At 41.9% G+C, this 21,353-nt stretch overlaps 2 protein-coding genes across 3 annotated transcripts; one reads left to right on the top strand and one right to left on the bottom strand.

Annotated features, from left to right (window-relative positions):
• Window positions 1-2,004: 2,004 nt before the first annotated feature.
• UBR7 (ubiquitin protein ligase E3 component n-recognin 7) lies at window positions 2,005-15,510 on the bottom strand. 2 transcript variants are annotated; one of them, XM_045807569.2, is made up of 12 exons: window positions 15,209-15,510; window positions 13,228-13,361; window positions 12,703-12,763; window positions 11,556-11,651; window positions 9,434-9,487; window positions 9,111-9,216; window positions 8,223-8,306; window positions 7,852-8,060; window positions 7,295-7,444; window positions 6,599-6,761; window positions 5,129-5,190; window positions 2,005-3,028 (listed from the first exon to the last, which is right to left on the bottom strand). In XM_045807569.2, exons 1-12 carry the CDS (start codon window positions 15,356-15,358, stop codon window positions 2,936-2,938), a joined length of 1,362 nt encoding a protein of 453 aa, XP_045663525.1. In that variant the 5' UTR covers window positions 15,359-15,510; the 3' UTR covers window positions 2,005-2,935. The 2 variants fall into 2 exon arrangements, with proteins under 2 accessions (XP_045663525.1, XP_045663526.1); XM_045807570.2 differs by lacking the exon at window positions 8,223-8,306.
• Window positions 15,511-15,563: 53 nt separating this feature from the next.
• GON7 (GON7 subunit of KEOPS complex) lies at window positions 15,564-19,037 on the top strand. The gene is made up of 2 exons (XM_045807571.2): window positions 15,564-15,828; window positions 18,151-19,037. The coding sequence occupies exons 1-2, from the start codon at window positions 15,621-15,623 to the stop codon at window positions 18,243-18,245; spliced, it is 303 nt and encodes a 100-aa protein (XP_045663527.1). The 5' UTR covers window positions 15,564-15,620; the 3' UTR covers window positions 18,246-19,037.
• Window positions 19,038-21,353: the final 2,316 nt, after the last annotated feature.

Raw genomic sequence — 21,353 nt, 5'->3', positions numbered from 1 at the left:
GCTTGCATCCAGCAGCCACTTCAAGGTGACCTGCCTGGGACACAGCCTCACTGGCCTCTGGGAACTGGGTTGGCTTCCTGTACTTCCCACGTTCCCCAGACCACACTCCTCTTCACTGGGGAGCTGAACTAGGTCACCGCCAAAGTCCCTGCAGTACTTGGATTGCTCTCAATTTCCTCCTGCCCCACCAGGGTCCTTTGGTCCGGTTGCTGGGAGAACTGCAGCTTTCCCAGCATTGAGGATTATGTAATCCTGACTTCTCAGACGTGTGGGCAGCTTCAGGGCTGTAGACAACAGTTCATTCACCTGAGCTGAGCTCGCCATGCTGGTGACAAGTCTGGATAATTCCCACGGCAGAAGAGCTGGGGTGAGGCCAAAGATGGGCCTCTACATTGGCTTTTAGGTTTGTTTTTTCATGTTTACTTTTGAAAGAACAGCTACCATGCGGGCGGACCTCAACTTTTCCCCAGACTGTGGGCTCCTTCCATACGGAGCAGTCCCTGAACACACTGCCATCGGTCACCACCCAAGCCCTTTCCTTTGTTCCCCTGTTCATCGAGGCCCCAACGGGAATCACGGACCCTCCCTCGCAGGAAGGGCTGTAAAGCCAGGGGGGTGCAGGGGCCCCGCTGGCGGACCTCAGATCAGGCCACATCTCCGAGAACAGCAGGAAGAACTCAGCCAGTCCCTCGGCTTGAGCAGGACCCCAGGGCAGGAATGGCGGCTAGAATACCGGCATTATATCCATTTCTCTCATAACCTGCAGGGGAGGCTGTGCACATTTAAATAGGACTTCAAACCACCTGTAAAGCCACTATTTTGTTGAACCGGTTTTATTTCGATTTTACAGAAACCTGATTGAAGTATGTAATTGTAAGTCCAGTAACAATTCTACAAAAATGTACATACGATGCCGGAGTGCCTTAAAAGCAACTAATACCATATTCTTGTTTTGCATAAAACATGCATTTATATCAACTGCCACATGTTGGCCAAAATCCATCTCCACAAAAAGAGACCGTCCGTTGCGGTCAGTAAGAAAACTAGCTGTGAACATAGGTTAAAAAACAAAAACAAAAAAAGAGGTTTTCTGGTTAATGTAAAAGAAGGATCAGTCCCTTTCTAGAGGAGCCTTTCGGCCCTGGGAGACGTGTACTCTGTGCTGCCCGGGAAGCGCACGGTCTCCGAGACGTGGCCCTGACCTGTCCCAGGAGCCAGGAACCTCGTGGCAGTTGAAGCCGGGACCCTGCGGCCACCGCGGCGCCCTGGCGCACCCCTGCACGGGGCGAGGAGTCCTCAGACTCGGACACGAGCTCCCAAGCTGGGACCTGCCCGCCATCTGAGAGGTGCCCTGAGCTTGGCCACCCAGCCTTTCTGCAAGGCCAGCGCAGGGCACAGAAGCATCTCCTGTGACCACAGGACCTCCCAGCCCCACACATCACTCTTCGTGGGGATCTGGAATTAGGCGGCTTGATGCAGAAAACCAGGGGCTGGACCATTTCTTTGAGGCCCTGATGTTCCCCAGGCCGAGTTCATCTCATCCAGGGACTGGTATTTGCCACTGCTGGACACATGAAGGGAAATTAATGTACCCTTGCGGCCCCGAAGCCCCGATGCTTAGAGTCACATACCTTAAAGCGTGTCATCTCTTGTCAGCAGAGACCATGTCGCTCTGGAGGGAGAGCAACCGAGGGCTCTGTGTTTATCAAAGGTGTTTTCCGCATCGCCTGAGGGCCGTCAAGAGATTTCATACCAACTGAAAGGACTTCCCCTCAAATATGGGGTTTTATACACCATCCACAAGGTTCTTCAAAAGCAGATCTCACGGTCATTAGAGAACCAGCTGTGGACGTTTACGTTTATTTACACAAAGCTCATCATTCGTGCAGCCTAGGGCCTAGTTTGGAATCTCTTACACACCGTCTGCCTCTTCCGAAACAGGGCACTCACCGCCCTGGCTCGCTACAAGTAAGCTAAACCAGTATCTTTCTCCTTCAACACAGATTTTAGGGGGAAAATAATAATTTACTAGGGTTCTAAGAACATTTTCATAACAGAACGATATCAAAATAGGTCCGTTTTCACTATATGCTTATGAATATCCCTGATAATATAAAGAAATCCAGAGGACTTTGTAAACCACCAAGATTTCACAGGGTAGTACCCGGTCTGTTTTCTAGGCAGCAGAAGAGGGACTAGTACACTGGCGAGTTTTCTCCAGGAAGCCCTGCGAGCACTACAGTACTGAAATTCGAATATTCTAGTGCCAGGAGAACTGTGAATGACATTTTCACTTGAAATTTATTAGTAAAAATCATAACAAAGGTTGGCTTCCTTGATCCTGCCATCGGCCAACCTCCCTGCCTGCGAAAGACATCCAGCCCAGAAAACCATCGGCCCCTGGCTCCACTGGAGGCCGGGCCCAGGAGAAGCAAGTATCCAGACGCCTCTAAGCAGCGACCACACTGGAGAAAGCAAGGATGTGGGAGAAGAGGCAGAGACCAGGCCTGAGGAAGCGCTGACCCAAGGCACCACGATCAGAGGGGTGAGGGACCTAGAGGGGTTCTGGCGGACAGGAAGAGGGCTCCCGCCGTGCCCCGCAGAGCAGGTCCCGGGAGACAACAGCTCTGTGGCAGGGGAGACACGGTCAGGAGTTAAAGAACAAATCATTAGCAAAGAAACTAGTTTACTTTCTCAAAACTAAACCAAACTGCTTACAACTTAGAAGCAAATAACCTGGGGGTTGTCCGGTGGTCGGGCGGCGGGCCTGCTCTGGGGAAAGAGCTGCGGTTAGCGGAGTCAGAGGGCGCCGGCTGTGAAATCAGCACCCACACTGCGGCTACTGTGGTTACGGAGGGAAGGAAGCTCAAGGCCGGAGCGGGACCAGACGTGAGACACGCCTCTTTTATTCCCGGACGGAGGCGCCGCCCGCACTCTAGCTGCAGTAGTACTGCAGGCCGTCCACTCGTCGTCTCTTCTTTGACTGAAATTCTTCGAAGAACTGCTGGATGTCCTCTCTCTTCACAACCTGTTGATGAAAAGCACGGATCAGGAAGGGGATGTGCCTTTCCGCACGGCAATCGCCGGTCACGAGATTCACAAACAAGGCCGACGGTTCAGCTGGGAAGAATGCTCTTAACGTGGAATTAATCACACTGGCTCCATCTCCTAGACGCGGGCCTGGCAGGGGTCCCACGGCTAAGAGGAAGCACAGAGCGGGTGCCGAGCGCGGGTTCCACTGCCCACGGGGCGTCCTCATGAGAAATGATAAAAAGCACCTACCTAACAGGGTCGTTGGCAGATCAGATCAGATCAGATCGGAGGCCGGTAAAACACTGCCCGGCACAGAGTAAGTTCTTAATAAACATTAGTTGCCGGCACCTGGGTGGCTCCATCGCCTTCGGCTCAGGTCATGATCTCAGGGCCTTGGGGTGGAGCCCCACATTGCGCTCCCTGCTCTGCGGGGAGTCTGCTGCTCCCTCTCCCTCTTTCCCTCCCCCCGGTTCGTGCCCTCTCTCTCTCTCTCTCAAATGAATAAATAACATCTTTAAAAGAAAAACCAAAACCATGAGTTGAAAAGAAAGTGGCAGAGTCAGCATACAGCTGAGCACCCAAAGGTCTCCCCAGACCACCGCCCTCTCTTGTGACCACAGCTGTCTCTTGGGAATGTCCTCCAGCTCTGTGTGAGTGCCCAAAGAAAACAAAGTCTGTTTTGCTTTGAGATTTGTGTTTTCCTCTTTACTGAAAAAAACTCTGCCCTTTCATGAATCCAAAATTAGAAATGTTCGCTACATAAAAAGAATAATCGGCCAAAAATAAAGAAGCACGACTCTTAGTAAACAGACTATCCATTTCATGCAATGAGAAATTTATCTCCCATTTCACTGGGAAAAGGATTATTAGAGCATTATACAAAGGTATTTATGACATTAGCAAAATAAAAGATGAGAAATAAGAAAATAAGACAAAGGGACAATATGGATGAAAAAGTAAAGTGGGACAACCCGGAAGGAGTCCCCGCTCGCCCCAAGAATGTCTAGCCAGCTGATCTGACCTCCCAACTGCCGCATGAAGTCCATCAAAACAGACAGGTTTGTGAATTTTCTTTTTAATTACATTCTTATTGTTATGAAGGAATGAAGGTCGGGCAGGGAGAGGGAGGGAAAGAGAAAGAAAAAAAGAAAGCACGGGGAATGCACGTGAGCAAGAGCGAGAGAGGGAAAAGATAAGAAAGTGGATAAATACTTGCATGGGCAAGTGAAACTCTCCCCCTCGCTTCCCAAGGGTAGTGCCGCTAACATACACAAACCAGCCCTGCCAACTTGCACGACTTCCTTGGGGTGAGATAAGATACCTACTAATCCTCTAACTAGAACAACCCAGACTAGTAACTGATACACCAGCTTCACAGGCACCAAGGGTGAGGAATCAGAAGCTGTAACAGAGTCAGGATCTAGGTGACTAATCTACTCGAGACGCTGAAGCTCAAAGCTCTAATGTATTTGCTACGTGGCTTGGAAATTCACACTTACAAAATGTTACTACATAGGACCCTTGGGAATTCCAATCTGAAGGAACCGTCCCTACGCTGGATCACAACACTGAACACCGAAAGGCAATAAAAGAAAAGAATTTTTCCTGCAAGGATGCTGGGAGAGGTGACCTCTAAGCACGCAAATTAGAGTGTGTGCAATTTTAAGCTTCCAGACGCTCAAATGGTCAAAGCCAACATGCAGAGTAGAAATGTTAAAGAATAAATATTAGGGTTCAATAATAAATCATTTTATTGGTTTGTCTCAGACATTTTGTAGTTTCTAAGTGTTCTTTCTTTTATAGCCAGACAAACATAAAATAAAAGGCAGTCCATCATCCAAGAACATCTAGAACTTCTTATCTTCTCTGGACAAATACAACCAAAGCAGATTAACCTTATTGCAGCTTAAGGTGCTTACTTGTTTCTGTAAAGATCTAGTTAGTAATGCCATAGAACACTGATTTCCCTTAGTTCTGCCTGTATTCACCTGCCAAGGATCCAGTTTAAGATACACGGTCATTTCTTCACCCAAGAAAATAAACAGTTTATTCAGAACATACGGGGCTATGAAAAAAATTCTTTAACTCAACCTACCGTGCCTTCATCAGCAAATCTCTTGAGATAGTCTTTCAGTTCAGTCTTCAAGTCATTGTATTCTAAATCAAAACAACAAAAAAGGTAGTAAACTTTAGACAACTCATTTGCTTTTAGAAACAAAGCACTTCTTTCCCACTAACATTTGAGTTTGTTAATACTTTAACTTCTTCTCTGAGTGAAACATGCATAAACACTTGCTCCCATGGGGGGCCTGGGTGGTGTAGTCAGTTGTGCGTCCAACTCGGTTTCAGCTCAGGTCATGATCTCAGGGTTGTGGGATCAAGCCCCACGTCTCTGCTCAGCGCAGAGTCCACTTGAGATTCTCTCTCCCTCTCCCTCTGCCCCTCCTGTTCATGCTCTCTCTAAAATAAATAAATTGAAATAAATTTTAAAAAAAAGAAAGAAACTTGTTCCCAATTTCTCCCAAGTTCTTTCATTTTGATATCTAGGACCCTACTTATTTAAAAAAACAAAAAAACAACAAAAACTCAAAAAAAAAAAAATCCTCAGGCCCAAAAAGAGTAGCTAAGAATTTTTTTTAAGATTATTTATTAATTTATTTATTTGAGAGAGAGAGAACACAAGCGGCATGAGGGGCAGAGGGAGAAGCAGACACCCCGAAGAGCAGGGAGCCGGATGTGGGGCTCAGTCCTGGGACTCCAGGATTATGACCTGAGCCAAAGGCAGACGCTCAACCGACTGAGCCACCCACGTGCCCCAGCTAAGAATTTTTTAAAGGGCTTCCTATCTCTCTGGAATCCTAATAGTTGAAATAATCTTGGACTTGTCAAACATTAAGTTTTAAAACTCATTCACTCACTTACTAGTTTCTATTATGTATGAGGCACCCTGAGGGCTACAAAAATCTTTCAGATGCAGCCTCCATCCTCAAAATGCTTTTAGTCTAATAGACGCAAAGGAAATTCATCAAATAGTTAAAAATAAAAGACAGAAATGATCACTGCCCCCGAGGTGGTGGCATCCGAGGAGAGACCAGCCACGATGGAAACGTCTAAAATTAGCTGGGCACGCTGGGGGGGAGTCTGTAAAGGCCTGGCATGAAGGGTTTAGGGATATTGTCCCTCTGGTGGTTTCCTGGAGCAACCTGAACGACTGTCAAAGAGAGGACCTGTAATGTTCCATGAAAACTATTTCAACGGATGGAAAAAAAATATTGATTTTCTATTATTCCTTACTCATGCATCTACCATGAATCAAAAAAGCACATGTCAAGGTTTCTCAAGCACATGATGCTTCTAGCACTGAACTCTGACTCAGTGGTAACAACGGCTAAATACCCAGCAACACTACAATTAGGCAAGTGTAATGGAAGGCTACTTTGTAATTCCAATTTTAAACTGTTTGTATTAAATGAAAACAACAGGTTTTAGTGGTCCCCTCTATACATATTTTAAGAGTAAAGGAAACCTTATGAACTTCGTGAATTTTTGTTGAAACAGCATTTACCACAAATAAGTTCCACTTGCTGGACTCTGTCCATGCTGTTAAGGGTGTCCATTAAAGGGTCTCTCCTGTCAGCTGCCTGGTCGACCTTGCCCTTGTTTTCATAAGCCAGAACTGTGTCATATTCATCTGTCAGGAACAGGACATCTAGCTCGCCATACATTTTCTTCAAAAAATAAAACCGGTTTCCTATTAGAACTGTAGGTCATTCTCAGAAAGTCAACTTCATGAGAATCACTAAAAATTTATTTAATGTTTTCAGATTAGCTGCCAGAAAACCTGAGCCTACAGAATTGCTTGAGTGACTTATTCTTCTTGCCCAAATCTCTTTTAGGAATCTCCCAACTTCCCAGTAGGTATTGTACGGTCTAAATAGATCTTTATTTTAAAACCACTGACTTACTGTAACTTTCAGGAAAATTTTTACTTCCAAGCAAATGCTATGACATAAAAAAAGAGAAGAATTTCTATTTTCCATTAAAATGAAGATTAATAAATAAAAAGTACTACATAATTCTTAATTTCTCCCACGAGCATTCTCCCACTGCAAGTAGCAGTTCATAAATTTGCTTAATATAAAATATTTTAGAGTTCTCTACAGTCCTAGCACCACTTTCATAAACACATTTTTCAGATGGGCCTGCCTGCGGCCTCAGTCCGTGATAACCACAGTCAAGGCGACCCCGATCAGGTACTCACCATACAGTCTTTGCAGGTACATAACTTGCTGCGCCAGTTCACGGGCCAATAGGTGGCAGTATCTTTCTTTAGAAACTGCTTGGCATTAAGCTCTTGAAGTCTGCAGCCAGCCTGTGATTCCATGTTGAGATGTTGATTCTTAAATGCTGTCTAAAAAAAAAATTAAATTTTGAAGTGTGTTTTTTTACACTATCACAGTTTTCACAGACTTTTTTTTAGACTATAGAGGGGAATTTCTTTTTCTTTTTTTTTTTTAAAGATTTTATTTATTTATTCGACAGAGATAGGGACAGCCAGCGAGAGAGGGAACACAAGCAGGGGGAGTGGGAGAAGAAGAAGCAGGCTCATAGCGGAAGAGCCTGATGTGGGGCTTGATCCCGGATCGCCGGGATCACGCCCTGAGCCGAAGGCAGACGCTTAACCGCTGTGCCACCCAGGTGCCCCTAGAGGGGAATTTCTTTAGGCAAAGGGTACAGCTGACATCCACAGCTGCGGAGCTCCCAGAATTAATTTTGCTTAAGCTTTCTTTCTTTCATGGCAAATACTTCGTATGTTACCTGGAGATCAGGTTCAGAACTTGAGCTGGTACATGGTTCATTAGTCTGCTCTGCTTTAACTTCCTTGACAGCATCCTTTCCACGTTCTGGAACATCCTCTTTGAGGGTACTATCTTGATGATCTCCATTTTCGGGTTTGATGACTTCCAGATCACCTATTCCATCAACATTCAGCACTAACCCATCATCCTCTGCAGATACTTTGGTTACTGTGGGTTCAATGAAAAGAAACACACACATATCCACAGATCTCTTCAATGGTGAAGTCACTTAGACTAATTCAAAAATATTTCAGAATCTGGAAAAAGAGTCTCAACTTTATCTCTGGAATAAACAGAAAGGAATTATCAACTCTTTTAGCTTATGCCTACCTAATGCTGCTCCTCCCTCTCCCTCTGCCTGCCGCTCCCCGCTGCTTTTGCTCTCTTGCTCTCTCTCTGGCAAATAAATAAAATCTTAAAAAAAAAAAAAAAAGAACATTGAGACAAATTAAAAGAGTAAGGTGAGATTTTAGGCACGGCAATGCTGTTTGTGGTTCTTATGGTAAAATGTTCCCTAAAGGTGAGAAGGGCAGACATTATGAGGTCAGAGGCGCACACACTATGAGTAACTGCCACGCTAAAAATAAATTAAGTAACACATTTGCATTACCAGTAAAATAAAATATTTATTGCCTCAAGACCATTCATTGCTGATCAGTGTTTCAGGCCCATTTCTTAGTGTATACTGAAAGCACTAGGCAGCAAAGCGTAGCCCGGCCCGCCCGCCCAACAGCATGTCTTCCATTTAAGAACAACTTCTTTTGGTTGTATTTATCTTTCAAAGTCCCATTCAAAAACTTCCTCCTCCGTTTTCCCTAATTCTGGTCTCATCCGGCCTCTGTGTCAAGCTATTTAAGTACAAATTTGTTCTTGTTTGTCTCCCCACCGGTCTATAAGCACCTTTTTCTATACCTCAGAGTCCCATTAAAAACAGTTGCTGAAAGAGTCTTAACCATAGGAAACAAACTTAGGGTTGCTGGAGGGGAAGAAGGTGAGGGGCTGGGGTAACTGGCTGACGGGCACGAAGGAGGGCCCGTGATGTAATGAGCACTGGGTGTTATATAAGACTGATCAATCCCTGACCTCTACCTCTGAAACTAATAATACACTCTAAGTTAATTAATTGAATTTAAATTAAAAAAAAAAAAACAGTTGCTAAAAATTCTGGACTGAACACAGAAATGTCACGAGCCCATTTGTGGCACCACAGACACCTACCCGCCAGCTGTGCAGCGTAAGCCCACAGGAAGGAACAGCGCTTCATACAAGCCTGGCACACCATCTCCTGGAAATCACCACTCTCGGGGGGAATGGCACCAAGATGCTGTGAATACAGGAAACCGAGTATTTTTCTTGCAGTCTCCAAGTTGTCCGAGATGCTCATTATTTAATAAAAAATTTTGCAATAGAACACTGATCATATCCTTCTAGTTTCGTTTTGGAAGAGTAATTGTAAGGTAAAATATCACACAATTCAAAAAGGAAAGATCTTTTCTCTTTTTGTGAAGACAATGGCTTTAAAAGGTGAAAGCTTTCCTTACCCTCCCGTGGAACCAGTCTTCACAGACCGCACACTGGATCATCTCGTCCGGAATCTAACACGGAAACGCAGTTGGCATGTTAATGATTACAGTGAATTCTGGGACACAGAAGTAAATCTGGCAAACAGCAGAACTAGATACTGAATAATTCTCTACCGAGTCTGTGAGACTGCTATCCACGGGACAGGGAGAGCTAGCGGGTCATGGGGCCAGCGAAGCTCGCTCTCCAGGAACTGGTTTGGAGAAGGGTTACATTGAGAGGAGCACTTTGGAAGCAACCGTCAAAGTTCGTTCACTTCGGTTATTTGGCATCTGACTCTCACAAAACTTTGTAAGTAACAGCTTCTCGTTTTATCCGTAAACTAAGGCCCAGGGAGGTTAAGATGAATTGACCAATGTAGAATGTGGCAACCCCATATTCTTCAACCCCTTCATTTTACTCAGACTGAAAAGTAAATATCATAAACAGTCTTTTGATAATACGGACAGCAACAACTCCCCTAACCTGAATTGGTTAAATAATCAAATAATTAAATTCTGGCCCTAGGAAAATGATATACCAAAGGGCACAGACTGTTTTTGGAATGGTTTTCTTTTCATGTCCAGGCTTTCCTATCTACTGATTGATATCCCAATGTTGTTCGTCTTTTCCCTATTATAACTTCTTAAAGGGGAAAAAAGTATATATATCTTTATGTATGTCCATATGCAGGCCTATACACACACACAATATATATATATATATACATATATAGCCGTTTTATTCTTTCTTCTGCCTTCATCAATTTATTCAACATCTTATTTTCGTTATAACACTTTACCCCATACCTTAAAATATCCAGTTTAAGGTTTTATCTTTGTTAACTCAAAGATATCTTCAACTTGTTCCTCTAAATAATTTGGTTCAATAATTACAGTTCCAAGACAACTAGAAAGCAAGGAAGAAGGCAGAAGGCTAATTTTTCTAAACATAAAAGCACTCCTTCAAATCAGTAAATACACAAACAAAAGCCAGTCAAAATATGGGCCAAGAATATGAAAGGACAATTCAGACCGGTTACTACAAATGTCTAATAAACTCATGAAAGATGCATAAAATCACTCATGACCAGGGAAAGGAAATGTTTAAAAGATACTGCTCTTCATCTATCAAGATGGCAAGATTTAGAAAGACTGCTAACATCCAGGCCTGACAAGAGTATGGGGAAAAAGACACTATCACCTACTGTTTGTGACTGAACTCTTTTGGCAGACATGATCGCAATTGTAAATATAAATATCCTATGTCTCACTGGTTCTACCTCTAGGTATCCATAAATACTTGCAGGATTATACTCAGTCATATTACTGTATAAGGATGGTCACTGCAGCTTCCTTTACAATACTGAAAAATGAGACACCACCAGTCTGTGACAGAACATTTAGGTAACTAACTTACAGCACGTCACATTATGAATACTTGGCTGCGATCGGAACAAGGTGGATTTGTGCTGTTTCGCATGGGAAGGTGTCTGTGATATACTGATAAGTGAGAAAAGCAAGCTGCAGAAGTGAATGTACCGACTTTTCACTCTTGTTAAAACGTAACTACAAATCGAAACACGTCCACTTACATGGGCAGAGAAAGAGGTCTAAAAACATATACCCCAAAAAGTGTTAACAGTGGTTATATCTAGGAAGTAAGAAGATGGAGCGAGGAAGAAGAAAAACTCTTTTTAAATTCTGTGTATACTTTTTTTTAATTTTAAATTTTTAAAAATTTTGTATATATTGAAATTTTTAAGAGGATTCAGTCTATACACTCCATTTCTAGTCTTTCAGGGAACAAAGAAGTTGAAGGTCATTTTTTGGACAGTGTTTGGGGGAGTGGAGAAGGCAGGCAATGAGAGAGAGGAAAGAAGAAAGTGCTGGCCTTGAGAAAGTCCTGTCCAATATTTCATTCTCATGGTGTAGAGATCTGTACCAGTTACAGCTCCAGCCCAGATTCTAAGAAAGGATAGAGCTAGAATCCTCTCACAATCCCCAAATCCCCTCTGAATAGCTATGGAGATCCAGACTGGACAATAGGCTGAGGAGCGAAGGCTAGAGGTATTAACCTCCAATTAACCTCCAATTCTCTTACCTCATCATCAGGATCAGGATAAGGTCTCTTACAAATGCAGTACAATCCAAAAAAGTTATCATTGTATTTATTGCCAGAATTTATCTTTGCTTTGTCCTGAAAGAGATTAATGTTAATATATAATATGATCTAATTTTAACTATAATTTCAGGCATCATGAAAGTATAAATTATCATAAATATCGTACAAATATCATGCATATGACATATATTAAATTACATTTATAATACATCATCACTGTGATATAGTAAGATATAATAAATAACATGAATATAATAAAATATCATAAATATCATAAATTTCCTGTTGCATGAAGTCAATGCATTCAATCAATTTCTCCATTAAATATCTTCCTGCCAAAAGTTGGTCTTTAACTTGCAAAGTACAAAGAAAAAGAATTCACTCCTATTAAAAGGATACTTTTTCCAGGATACAGAGAATAAACAAAATTAATTTTTCGTACCTTCTTTGTAGTAATTGGGGGAAACAAAAAACATCCATAACAAAATGCTGATAAAATTTAATTATAAATATTAATGATCGACCTATGTAAATAAACATTGGCCTAGACTTTCGAAGTACTTCTTAATGCCCAGCTGTGATAGCCAAAGCTCCCAGGTCACTAGAAGGTAAAAAGCAGGCAAGGAAATTGTCTAAAAATAACTTTCAAAGGAGGGAAATAGCAATCACTACTGAACAATGTAAAATCCCTTACTTTCTACTTAATTTCTGTTGCTTCAGTAAATGTTACTGTGTAAGTATAGTTATTAGCCAAAAAACAGTGAAAAACTCCCTGTGTGCATCTAGCCCACATTCATTATTACCAAGTTTTTTTATTGTTTTTAAAGACATACCCTTTGCTTTAAAAGCCTTAAACTATGAGCACAGCTAACATAATTGAACCTGAGTTACTTTAAAGAACATTCCCACCAAAATCTTTCATATTAATTACAATCTGTAATGCAGGCTCTGAACAGGTTAGTTTTCCAACAAAATAAAAAATGGGATACAGTCTAATACTGATTTGCCTATTTGCAAAGAACAAGCATAAGAACTTCCTTTTTGGAAAATGTATGGTTTTTATCCACTCCGGCAAACATCAATCTCAGCTATTTTCAATGCATTTTTAGTTATGGTGCTTACTTACAGGAAATAATTTGCATCCCAAATTTTTAAACTTGCTGTTTCCACAATCACAACGAAAGTTTCTGGAAAAAATGAGGAAGCGCAGATTTTAATTTTTCTTTTAAATCTAATGAGTTACTCTTTATATTAATATTAGAGCCCCTTCCAATTCGTTTCTAGGATCTAAAAAGTGGCCTTGGGTTGCTGTTCATGTGTCCAATTTGAAATTTCTCCAAGCACATAACAATTAAAATATTTAATAACTCTGGAAATTAACATGCACAGAGACAAATGTTTATATCGCACATACATAAACACACAAGTAAAATAATGGCAGAGAAGGATGACCAGTTTCAGTTTATACAATAATCATATTTTAAAAGGCCCTCTGGAAAAACTGTTCTCTCCAGTTACATCATAGAAAACAATTATATTAAATTTTACCAGTACACAACTACTTTAAATGGAAAAACAAGAAAAACAGTACAGGTGGGAAAGAATCCAAACATTTAAAAAGCATTCAGTACCAATCTCCGACTGTCTGTACCTTTTTGTGTACAGCTCAAACAGTTTATGACTTCCATGACATTCATAACTGCAAGCTAGGCAAATTCCTGCTGGTTCTTCTCCCTCTGGGGTGCAGGTACTACAGGCATATAGTGCTTGTCTCTTTACTGAGCCCTAAAAAAGACAGCCCCAAAATGGAAAGAGAATAATTATACGAGAGGACCAAAACACCATTGCATGTTTCAAATCATTATATATGTTCTAAATTAGTGCTCATTTTCATACATTTTTTTAAAAATGATAGTTTTAAATTCCCAGCCAGCTGAAGATAAGAGTAAGCTGGCCTGCAGCAACATTTTAACACATACAAATATAGGAGAATGTGTCTAGGTTTATGTTCGCAATATCACACTTACAATTTTGGAAAACACTTGTTGACTCCACCAAAGAGAAAATCAATGCATTAAAAGAATCCTTTTGATTTTAGGAGATGCATGCTGAAATATTTAGAGTGTCATGATGTCTACAACTTATTTTCAAATGATTCAGGGGAAAAAGTGTGTTATATAGAGAAGAGAGAGAAAACAAATGTGGCAAAAAATGAATACATGGAAGAGGTACACAGGTGTTCATAATATTATTCTTTCAACTTATCTGTAGATTTAAAATTTTTCAAAATTAAAAGTTGAAGGAAAACAGGCAAAACTTTTAGAAATCTTGACAATGGTTACCGTCCCCTAGAAAGCAGGGAGACAGAGAAGCTTCTGGGATGCCCCTAATGTTCTATTTCTTGATCTGGGCGGGGTGGGGGAGTGGGGTAACAGGTACATGAGTATGTTCACTTTTCTCCGCAAGCCATAGACATGCCTTGTGTGATTTTCCACATATTTTACTACAGTAAAAAGAAAAATTTTAGGAAGTCCGTTCTATAAAGCTAACTACATTTCAAGAACAGCTTACACACACTTTTTTTTTTTTTTTAAGGAAAGCAGAGAAAAGGTTGTTTTGGTGGTGACCAAAAGTTTTAAAATACCAGCCAACATCTGGAACTATCTGTAGATACCAGGTTAATTCAACAATCTAACCACTGTGCAGGGTAAACTCAATTGGTCAACTGATGACAACTGGTATTATGAGCTCAGTCAGCACCACATAAAGGCCCCAAGTCTCTCGCCTCATCCCCCAGTGTTCCACACATCCTCCAGAGTCTAGGTAACTTTCTTCCTACCAAGTCTCACCCCGTGTAGTTTCCTTCTACCCACCTGGCTCCATTTTTGTACCTAGAAATACAGGATGAGTCACCAAACACTACAACGCACCCCCTCAAATTCTGATTCATAACGTCTTCTAAATGCCAAATTTACCCTTCAAGCAAATCCTCTCCTCTCCTCCCCTCCTTTGCCAGTGCCACCTGCTGCCGTGGTTCCGGTCTATTCCCATGGGGGGGGCGCGGGGGGGGGACTGCAAATAGACACTGTACTTGCTTCGTCTCGCCAAAAAAACTACGAGCTAGCACTTGTCAAACTAAATTGTAGAGCATTAGCTGTCAAGGAACCCAGCCTAGGGGGAGATTTTCAAATCCAGAGCTCTCTCCTTTAACTCTGCTTCGACTCTCCCATTCGGTTCCTAATAAACACTCTTAGGATGGGAAAAGTAAGGACAAAGATGTCGGGATCTGAGAGGTCACGGGGACAGTTTATGAAAAGCAGCCGAGGCACCAAGGAGAGACGAGAGAGGAAGGAAAGAGCAGGAGCCCCAGGGCCAAAGCCTGGAGAATCCCGAGGGACCGGACGAAGGAAGACAGGGAGGAGGGGGCCCTGCTGGCCACAGGCTAAGAAGGAGGACCCAGGAGGCTGAGGTTTAAGGGCAGCTGGGCCTGGGACTGAGAAACCTACGACGAACCGCGACCCCGGACCACCAACGGGGAGCCGGGCCACGCGGGCGGGAATAAGGCAAGTCGGGTCGGGAACCGGAGGTTCGGCGGGAGACCGGGGGAAGCGAGGCCCGGGCCGCGCGCCCACCTGCGAGTAGGAGCACTTCTCGGAGTCGCTGCCGCCTAGTACGGCGCACGCCTCGTTCTCCAGCTCCTCGTCCTCCTCTAGAACGTCGACCAACGATACCACGGGCTCCAGCTCCGACTGCCGCCCAGCGGACCCCTCTGCCCCAGCCATCCTCAACTGTCAGCGGGACCGCCGCTCGGCCCGGCGGAGGCGGGAAAAGCGGCTGCCAGAGGCGTGGCCGGAGGAGGCGGGGCCCAATGCTAAGAACCAATCCCAAAGAAGGGAAGAGAAGGAAGGAGGAGGAGCGACTTCCGACAAACGGAAGTCACTCCTCTCCCTTCTCCCGCCTGCGCCCGCCTGCGCCCGCCGCGTGCTGACTTCCGCTTCCGGGTGGCGCTGCCCTGTCGCTTGCTATTGAAGCTCAGCGGTCGTCATGGAGTTGTTGGGCGAGTACGTCGGGCTGGATGGGCAGCAGCGGGTGCTGCGGGTGCCCTGTGAGGCGCCGGGAGACGCCGACCCTTTCCAGGGCCTGTTGTCTGGTGTGGCCCAGATGAGGGAGCTTGTGACCGAGCTCTTCGGCCCCCTGGTACAGCAGGAAACGCAAGACCGGGAGGCGGCGGCTCCAGAAGAGGCCATGGACGGTGAGCCCTGAGAATGTGCTGGAGCGACAGGAGGGCGGGGCAGGGGAGCCCGGGTAGAGTGGCCAACTTGGAGAAAGCCTCGGGGGAAGAAGAATCCAACTAAAAATTGTTGGCACTTACTGTCGTATTATCTGGGCTGCTTCTACTTAAGCGTTTTCACGACTCTCTTTGCATTTATATCACAAAACACGTGCTGAATGCCTAGTACTCTGTGCGAGGCACTGGGCTGTGCTCTTGAGAAAGAATGAGGTGAATGCCATTCAGTTCCTGGCCTTGTGGAACTCTCAGGCTGGTGGGGGTTAGACAGGCAAACACTTATTACAGACTGGAAGTATGACCCCAGGGCCCTCTGTAACTATTGCAAACTCAGGACCCAGGAAGGCTTCACAGAGGGGGTGTGACTTTTGAGCTGGGAGTTGAAGGATGAAAATGAGTATTACCAGGGTTGAAATTACAAACATGTTAGGAAGACTGCCATCTGTCGCAGAATAGGTTCTGAAGATTTCAGTTTAAGGAGTTCTGATTCCCAGGGACTCCTTTCCCATATTCCATTTTAGAAGGTACAGTTTGAAAGGAGAAATATGAAATTCAAGTGAATACAAAAAAAGGTAGGTACATTTTCTGCCCTGAGCTGAAGAACCTAAGAATTAAATATTGGAGTCAGGACTTAACTCCTCTAAAGAGGGGCTTAAACTGTACTTTTATTTATTTATTTTTTCATCTTGTTTACATCTTGATAGTTCCAGATAATGTGAACCCAGACCATTACACTGAGTTCAGACAATAGATTGGTTCCATGAATATGTTAATTGGGTGTTGCCACATATGTTGAAAGTGAAGTCCTGTTTCTTGGCTCCAGAAGTACTTCTCTAATTTGTTGAAAGTGTTATCATTGGAATAAGGATGAGTATAGCTAGAGCCCTTTCTTAAAATATCATTACTTATTGGAAAAATAACTGCCACCTATTCTGTTAATGGCAGGTCAGTAATATCTTTGTATTGGAGGACATGTTTTTGTATGTTAAATGAAGACCCGGTCCATAAAGCTTAGGTTTGAATTTCCTTTGTTAAAAGCAATAGAGATTGAAATGGTATATTTTGTGTTATAGGAATTCTATCTCAACAAATGTACAAAATTTAAAAATTATAACAATTGCTAAAGAAAAGTGATAGAACTCTAAAAAGTACTAAGTATTGAAATTGGATTACAAATAATCGAGTTATCAAATATGCAAAGGATTTGAATAGACATTTCTCCAAATGAGATATACAGATGGTCAGTAAGCTCATGAAAAGATGTTCAGCATCGTTGGCCATCAGAAAAATGCTAATGAAAACCACAATGAAATACTACTTCATGCTCACTAGGATGACTATAATCAGAAAGAACATTAACAAATGTTGGCCAGGATGTGAAGAAATTGGAGCCCTCATACATTGCTGGTGGAAATATGAAATGCTATACCTTCTTTGGAAAATGGTTCGGCAGTTCCTTAAAAAGTTAAACATAAAGTTATCATATGACCCAGGAATTCCACTTCTAGGAACTCCTCATTCCACTCCTAGTTCTCCGAAGAGAACTGGAAACATGTTCACGTAAAAACTTATCCATGAATGTTCATAGCAGCACTATTTTATAATAAGTAAAAAGTGGAAACAGCACAGAAGTCCATCACCTGATGAGTGGATAAACAAAACGTGGTGTATTCATCAATGGAATATTATTCAACAATAAAAAGGAATGAAGTACCAATAAACACTACAACGTGAATGAACCTTAAAAACATGTTGAGTGAAGGAAGGCAGACAAAAAGGCCACATATTTTATGATTCCATTTGTATGAAATGTCCAGAATAGACAAATCTATGGAGATAGAAAATGGATTAGAGGTTGCCAAGGGCTAAGGGGAATGGAAAGTGATTGTTAATGGGTGTGGGATTTCTTTCTGGGATGATGAAAATGTTCTAGAATTAAATAGTGGTGACAGTTGCTCAACCTAGGGAATATACTACAAATCAATAAATTGTACACCTTAAAATTTTAAATCTTTCTTATTTATCACTTTTTTTGGAGATACAATTCATATACCTTAGAGTGAATTTTATGGTCTATGAATTATATCTCAAAAAAAAGTGATAAATAAGAAAGATCTTAAGCACCAAAATTCTTGAAATCTTTTTAACCATTCATACCTTGAATCTGTTGTATGCATGATTTTATTAATTCTTAAAAGTGAAATGATCTCATTATCAACCATTTTAGCAATCCTTTTCTTTGAACCACTGAACATATTGTCATACAACAAATATTTATTTTAAAAGGTGATGATGAAGATGATGCAGAAGATGATAATAACACTGATATCAGAACTAACTCAGATGGACCATCTGCAAAACGGCCCAAACCGCCATCTTAACAGTAGCTTTTATGAAATTTTAAAGACTGCTACTATACGAGAATTATCACGCACTGACATTTAGGAAAGACTAGTGCTCTAATCTGGAAAAGCATTTGTTTTCTTCCCCAGGACAACTTTGTCAAAGAAAAAAATGTTTCTTCTGTTTCCAGCAAGAAAGATATAATAAATGTTTAGAAATGAATCTGTTTTCTTGAGTGAGAAATAAATTTCAGACCATGGAAATAGAATAGAACATTTTATGATGTATAAAATCCTCTAAGTAGGCAACTGAATTTTTTATTGCTTTCTACTTTTTAAATAACCATTGAATTAAATTGTGTGATGTCTACATCTTTTGGCTTCTGCTTGTTATAAAAAAATACATGTCAGTTCTTGGACAGTAACATTGCAAAGAACCATGCGACATGAGCAAGTGGTGAAAATTGGATATTAAATTTAAGAATGGCAGTTCTGTGTAAGAAGAAGGAAAACGGGAAGAGAAATACTGAAGGAGGGAGATGAGCCCTTGAGAGAGATCCGAGGAAACCTGGAGTCCACACCCACACCCAATATACAGACCCCCAAGATGATACCACTTAACAAATATATATTTAACCTGTACCTTAAGAGAACAAAGTTAGATGTGCTTTTATGCTGTAACATGTTATGTATATAAACACAAATGTCAGTCTTTAAGTAAGCAATCTATGTTGACTATAACTTAAGGCATTTCTTCTCATCCTGTACCCTTGCTTTGATTTTGCTTACTGAAGTACTATTGAATCCTTTAAAATACATATATATTCCTAACATGTGTGTGTGTGTTCCTTTCTGCTTGTCAGTGGGACCAAGGCGTTTTTTTATTTACGGTGCATGTTTCCTGATTCATTTGCATAGCAAAAATACAAAGAAATCAAGTAGCGTGCATCTAAGGAAATACAAATAGTTATAGAATTTTAGAGTTCTGTATAACTTTACAGATTATACGATTTATTTCTGAGATGAATTGAATCTTAGAATAGGTGTTTGCCCTGACTTTGAGCTAACAATTGGTAGAGCCGGGTTGTACACATAGCCTTAAAAAGATTACTGTAGTGCTTTCCCAGTTACACATTCTGAAATCTATAGCTTACAAAGTACATGCTATTAAGGAAACTGAGTTCAGATACCTTTTCATATCTTTAAAGTATTGTTTTACTTGAAATATCAGCCTTCCACTTAAGTGCATTTATGTAATCAAAGCAATACCAAATAGGAAAAAAAATATCAACTAGAAAATGTTTTATAAATAGTCAGAAATTTCCTTGTTTAGTTTGTGATAATGTCTCTAACATTGGCACTTCGACTCAGTTATTGACTTATAATAATCTTTGTCTTCATACAATCCTTTAAAAACACTTAACAGCATAGTTAAAATAGTTCATATATTTTTTTAATTTTTTCTTTTTAAAAATTTATTATTTTGGGGTGCCTGGGTGGCTCAGTCAGTTAAGTGTCTGCCTTTGGCTCAGGTCAAGATCCCAGGGTCCTGGGATCGAACCCCACATAGGGCTCCCTGCTCAGTGGGGAGCCTGCTTCTCCCTCTCCCTCTGCCTGCCACTCTCCCTGCTTGTGCTCTCCCTCTTTCTCTCTGTCAAATAAATAAAATCTTTAAAAAAAATAAAGTTTATTATTTTTTTTAGTAACCACCACACACAGCGTGGGGCTCAGACTCATGACCCTGAGATCAATAGTCACATGATCTTCTAAGTCATCCAGGTGCCCCTAAAATAGTTCATATTTTTAAAGTAATAGCTGAACTTTGCTCCTGAATATTTTGTTTCCTTCTTTGTTTAGTAAATATATTTATAAAGAAGAAATTGCAAGATATTTGCACTTGCGGTCCAGTGTTTTAAGGTCTGGGTTATAGGTTTGATTGATCTTTTCCTTAATTTTAATACTGATTCTAATACTGTCTTCTCCTTAAGTGAGCTACATGTGTAACATGAAAGATCACTGTGAAGACCAGTATAGAAGAAATGCCTAGTTTTCCAGTCTGCTGCCTTCTAAGGGTACAGACATAAGCCACAGGCAAGCAGGACAGTTAATCTCTGAATTTCTTTTGAATTTACTTTTGTACAGGAAAATCAGCCTCACAATACTAGCTGAAAATAAGCTTGACACCAGACTTAGATAAATAATCTTTTAATATGTGAGACATGGAGTGTAAAATGTGAAATATATGGACATATGCAACATAATGGTTTTTCTAAAAGTGCTTTGTGTTATGTTAAGAAATAATTCATATTTTTTTAAAGATTTATTTATTCTAGAGAGAGAGAGAGCACACGAGTGGGCGGGGGAGAGGGAGATAGAATCTGAAGCAGACTCTGTGCCAAGCAGTGGGGGTGGGGGGGGCGCGACTCCGGGCCCAATCCCAGGACCCTGAGATCAGGACCTGAGCCCAAACCAAGAGTTGGTCACTTAACCAACTGAGCCACCCAGATGCCTCAAGAAATACGTGTTGTTGTTTTTTTAAAAGATTTTATTTATTTATTTATTTGACAGAGAAAGAGAGCACAAGCAGGTGGAGCAGAGGCAGAGGGAGAGGAAAAAGCAGACTACCCGCCAAGCAGAGAGCCAGACGTGGGGCTCAATCCCAGGACCCTGGGATCATGACCTGAGCCGAAGGCAAATGCTCAACTCACTGAGCCACCAGGCACCTGAAGAAATATTTCTTTAATAGAGTTCCGTGGAACCTATTAAGATAGATTGCTGTTGTTTGTAAGTTAGAAAGTTTGAAGATTTTTTTAAAAATCACTTGGGAAGAAGAGTGCCTGGCTGGCTCGGTTGGTAGAGCATGCAACTCTTGATCTCGAGTCATGAGTTCAAGCCCCATGTTAGGCATAGAGCTTACTTTAAAAAAAAAAATCACTTGGGGGCGCCTGGGTGGCACAGCGGTTAAGCGTCTGCCTTCAGCTCAGGGCGTGATCCCGGCGTTATGGGATCGAGCCCCACATCAGGCTCCTCCCCTATGAGCCTGCTTCTTCCTCTCCCACTCCCCCTGCTTGTGTTCCCTCTCTCGCTGGCTGTCTCTATCTCTGTCGAATAAATAAATAAAATCTTTAAAAAAAAAAAAAATCACTT

The sequence above is a fragment of the Ursus americanus genome, chromosome 26 (genome assembly GCF_024610735.1).
Source record: "Ursus americanus isolate L20-20 chromosome 26, mUrsAme1.1.p, whole genome shotgun sequence".
In the NCBI taxonomy this organism is placed as follows: Eukaryota; Metazoa; Chordata; class Mammalia; order Carnivora; family Ursidae; genus Ursus; species Ursus americanus.
Note: the sequence above shows the minus strand (reverse complement) of the source record. Positions and strands in the feature narration are given on the sequence as shown.

Coding starts and splice junctions, on each gene's coding strand:
- GON7 (XM_045807571.2), top strand. CDS start 15,621: ATGGAGTTGTTGGGCGAGTACGTCGGGCTGGATGGGCAGCAGCGGGTG. Junction 15,829..18,150: donor TCCAGAAGAGGCCATGGACG/GTGAGCCCTGAG, acceptor TTATTTTAAAAG/GTGATGATGAAGATGATGCA.
- UBR7 (XM_045807569.2), bottom strand. CDS start 15,358: ATGGCTGGGGCAGAGGGGTCCGCTGGGCGGCAGTCGGAGCTGGAGCCC. Junction 11,652..12,702: donor TGGGATGCAAATTATTTCCT/GTAAGTAAGCAC, acceptor AATCTCTTTCAG/GACAAAGCAAAGATAAATTC. Junction 9,488..11,555: donor ATCCTGATCCTGATGATGAG/GTAAGAGAATTG, acceptor TTTCCGTGTTAG/ATTCCGGACGAGATGATCCA.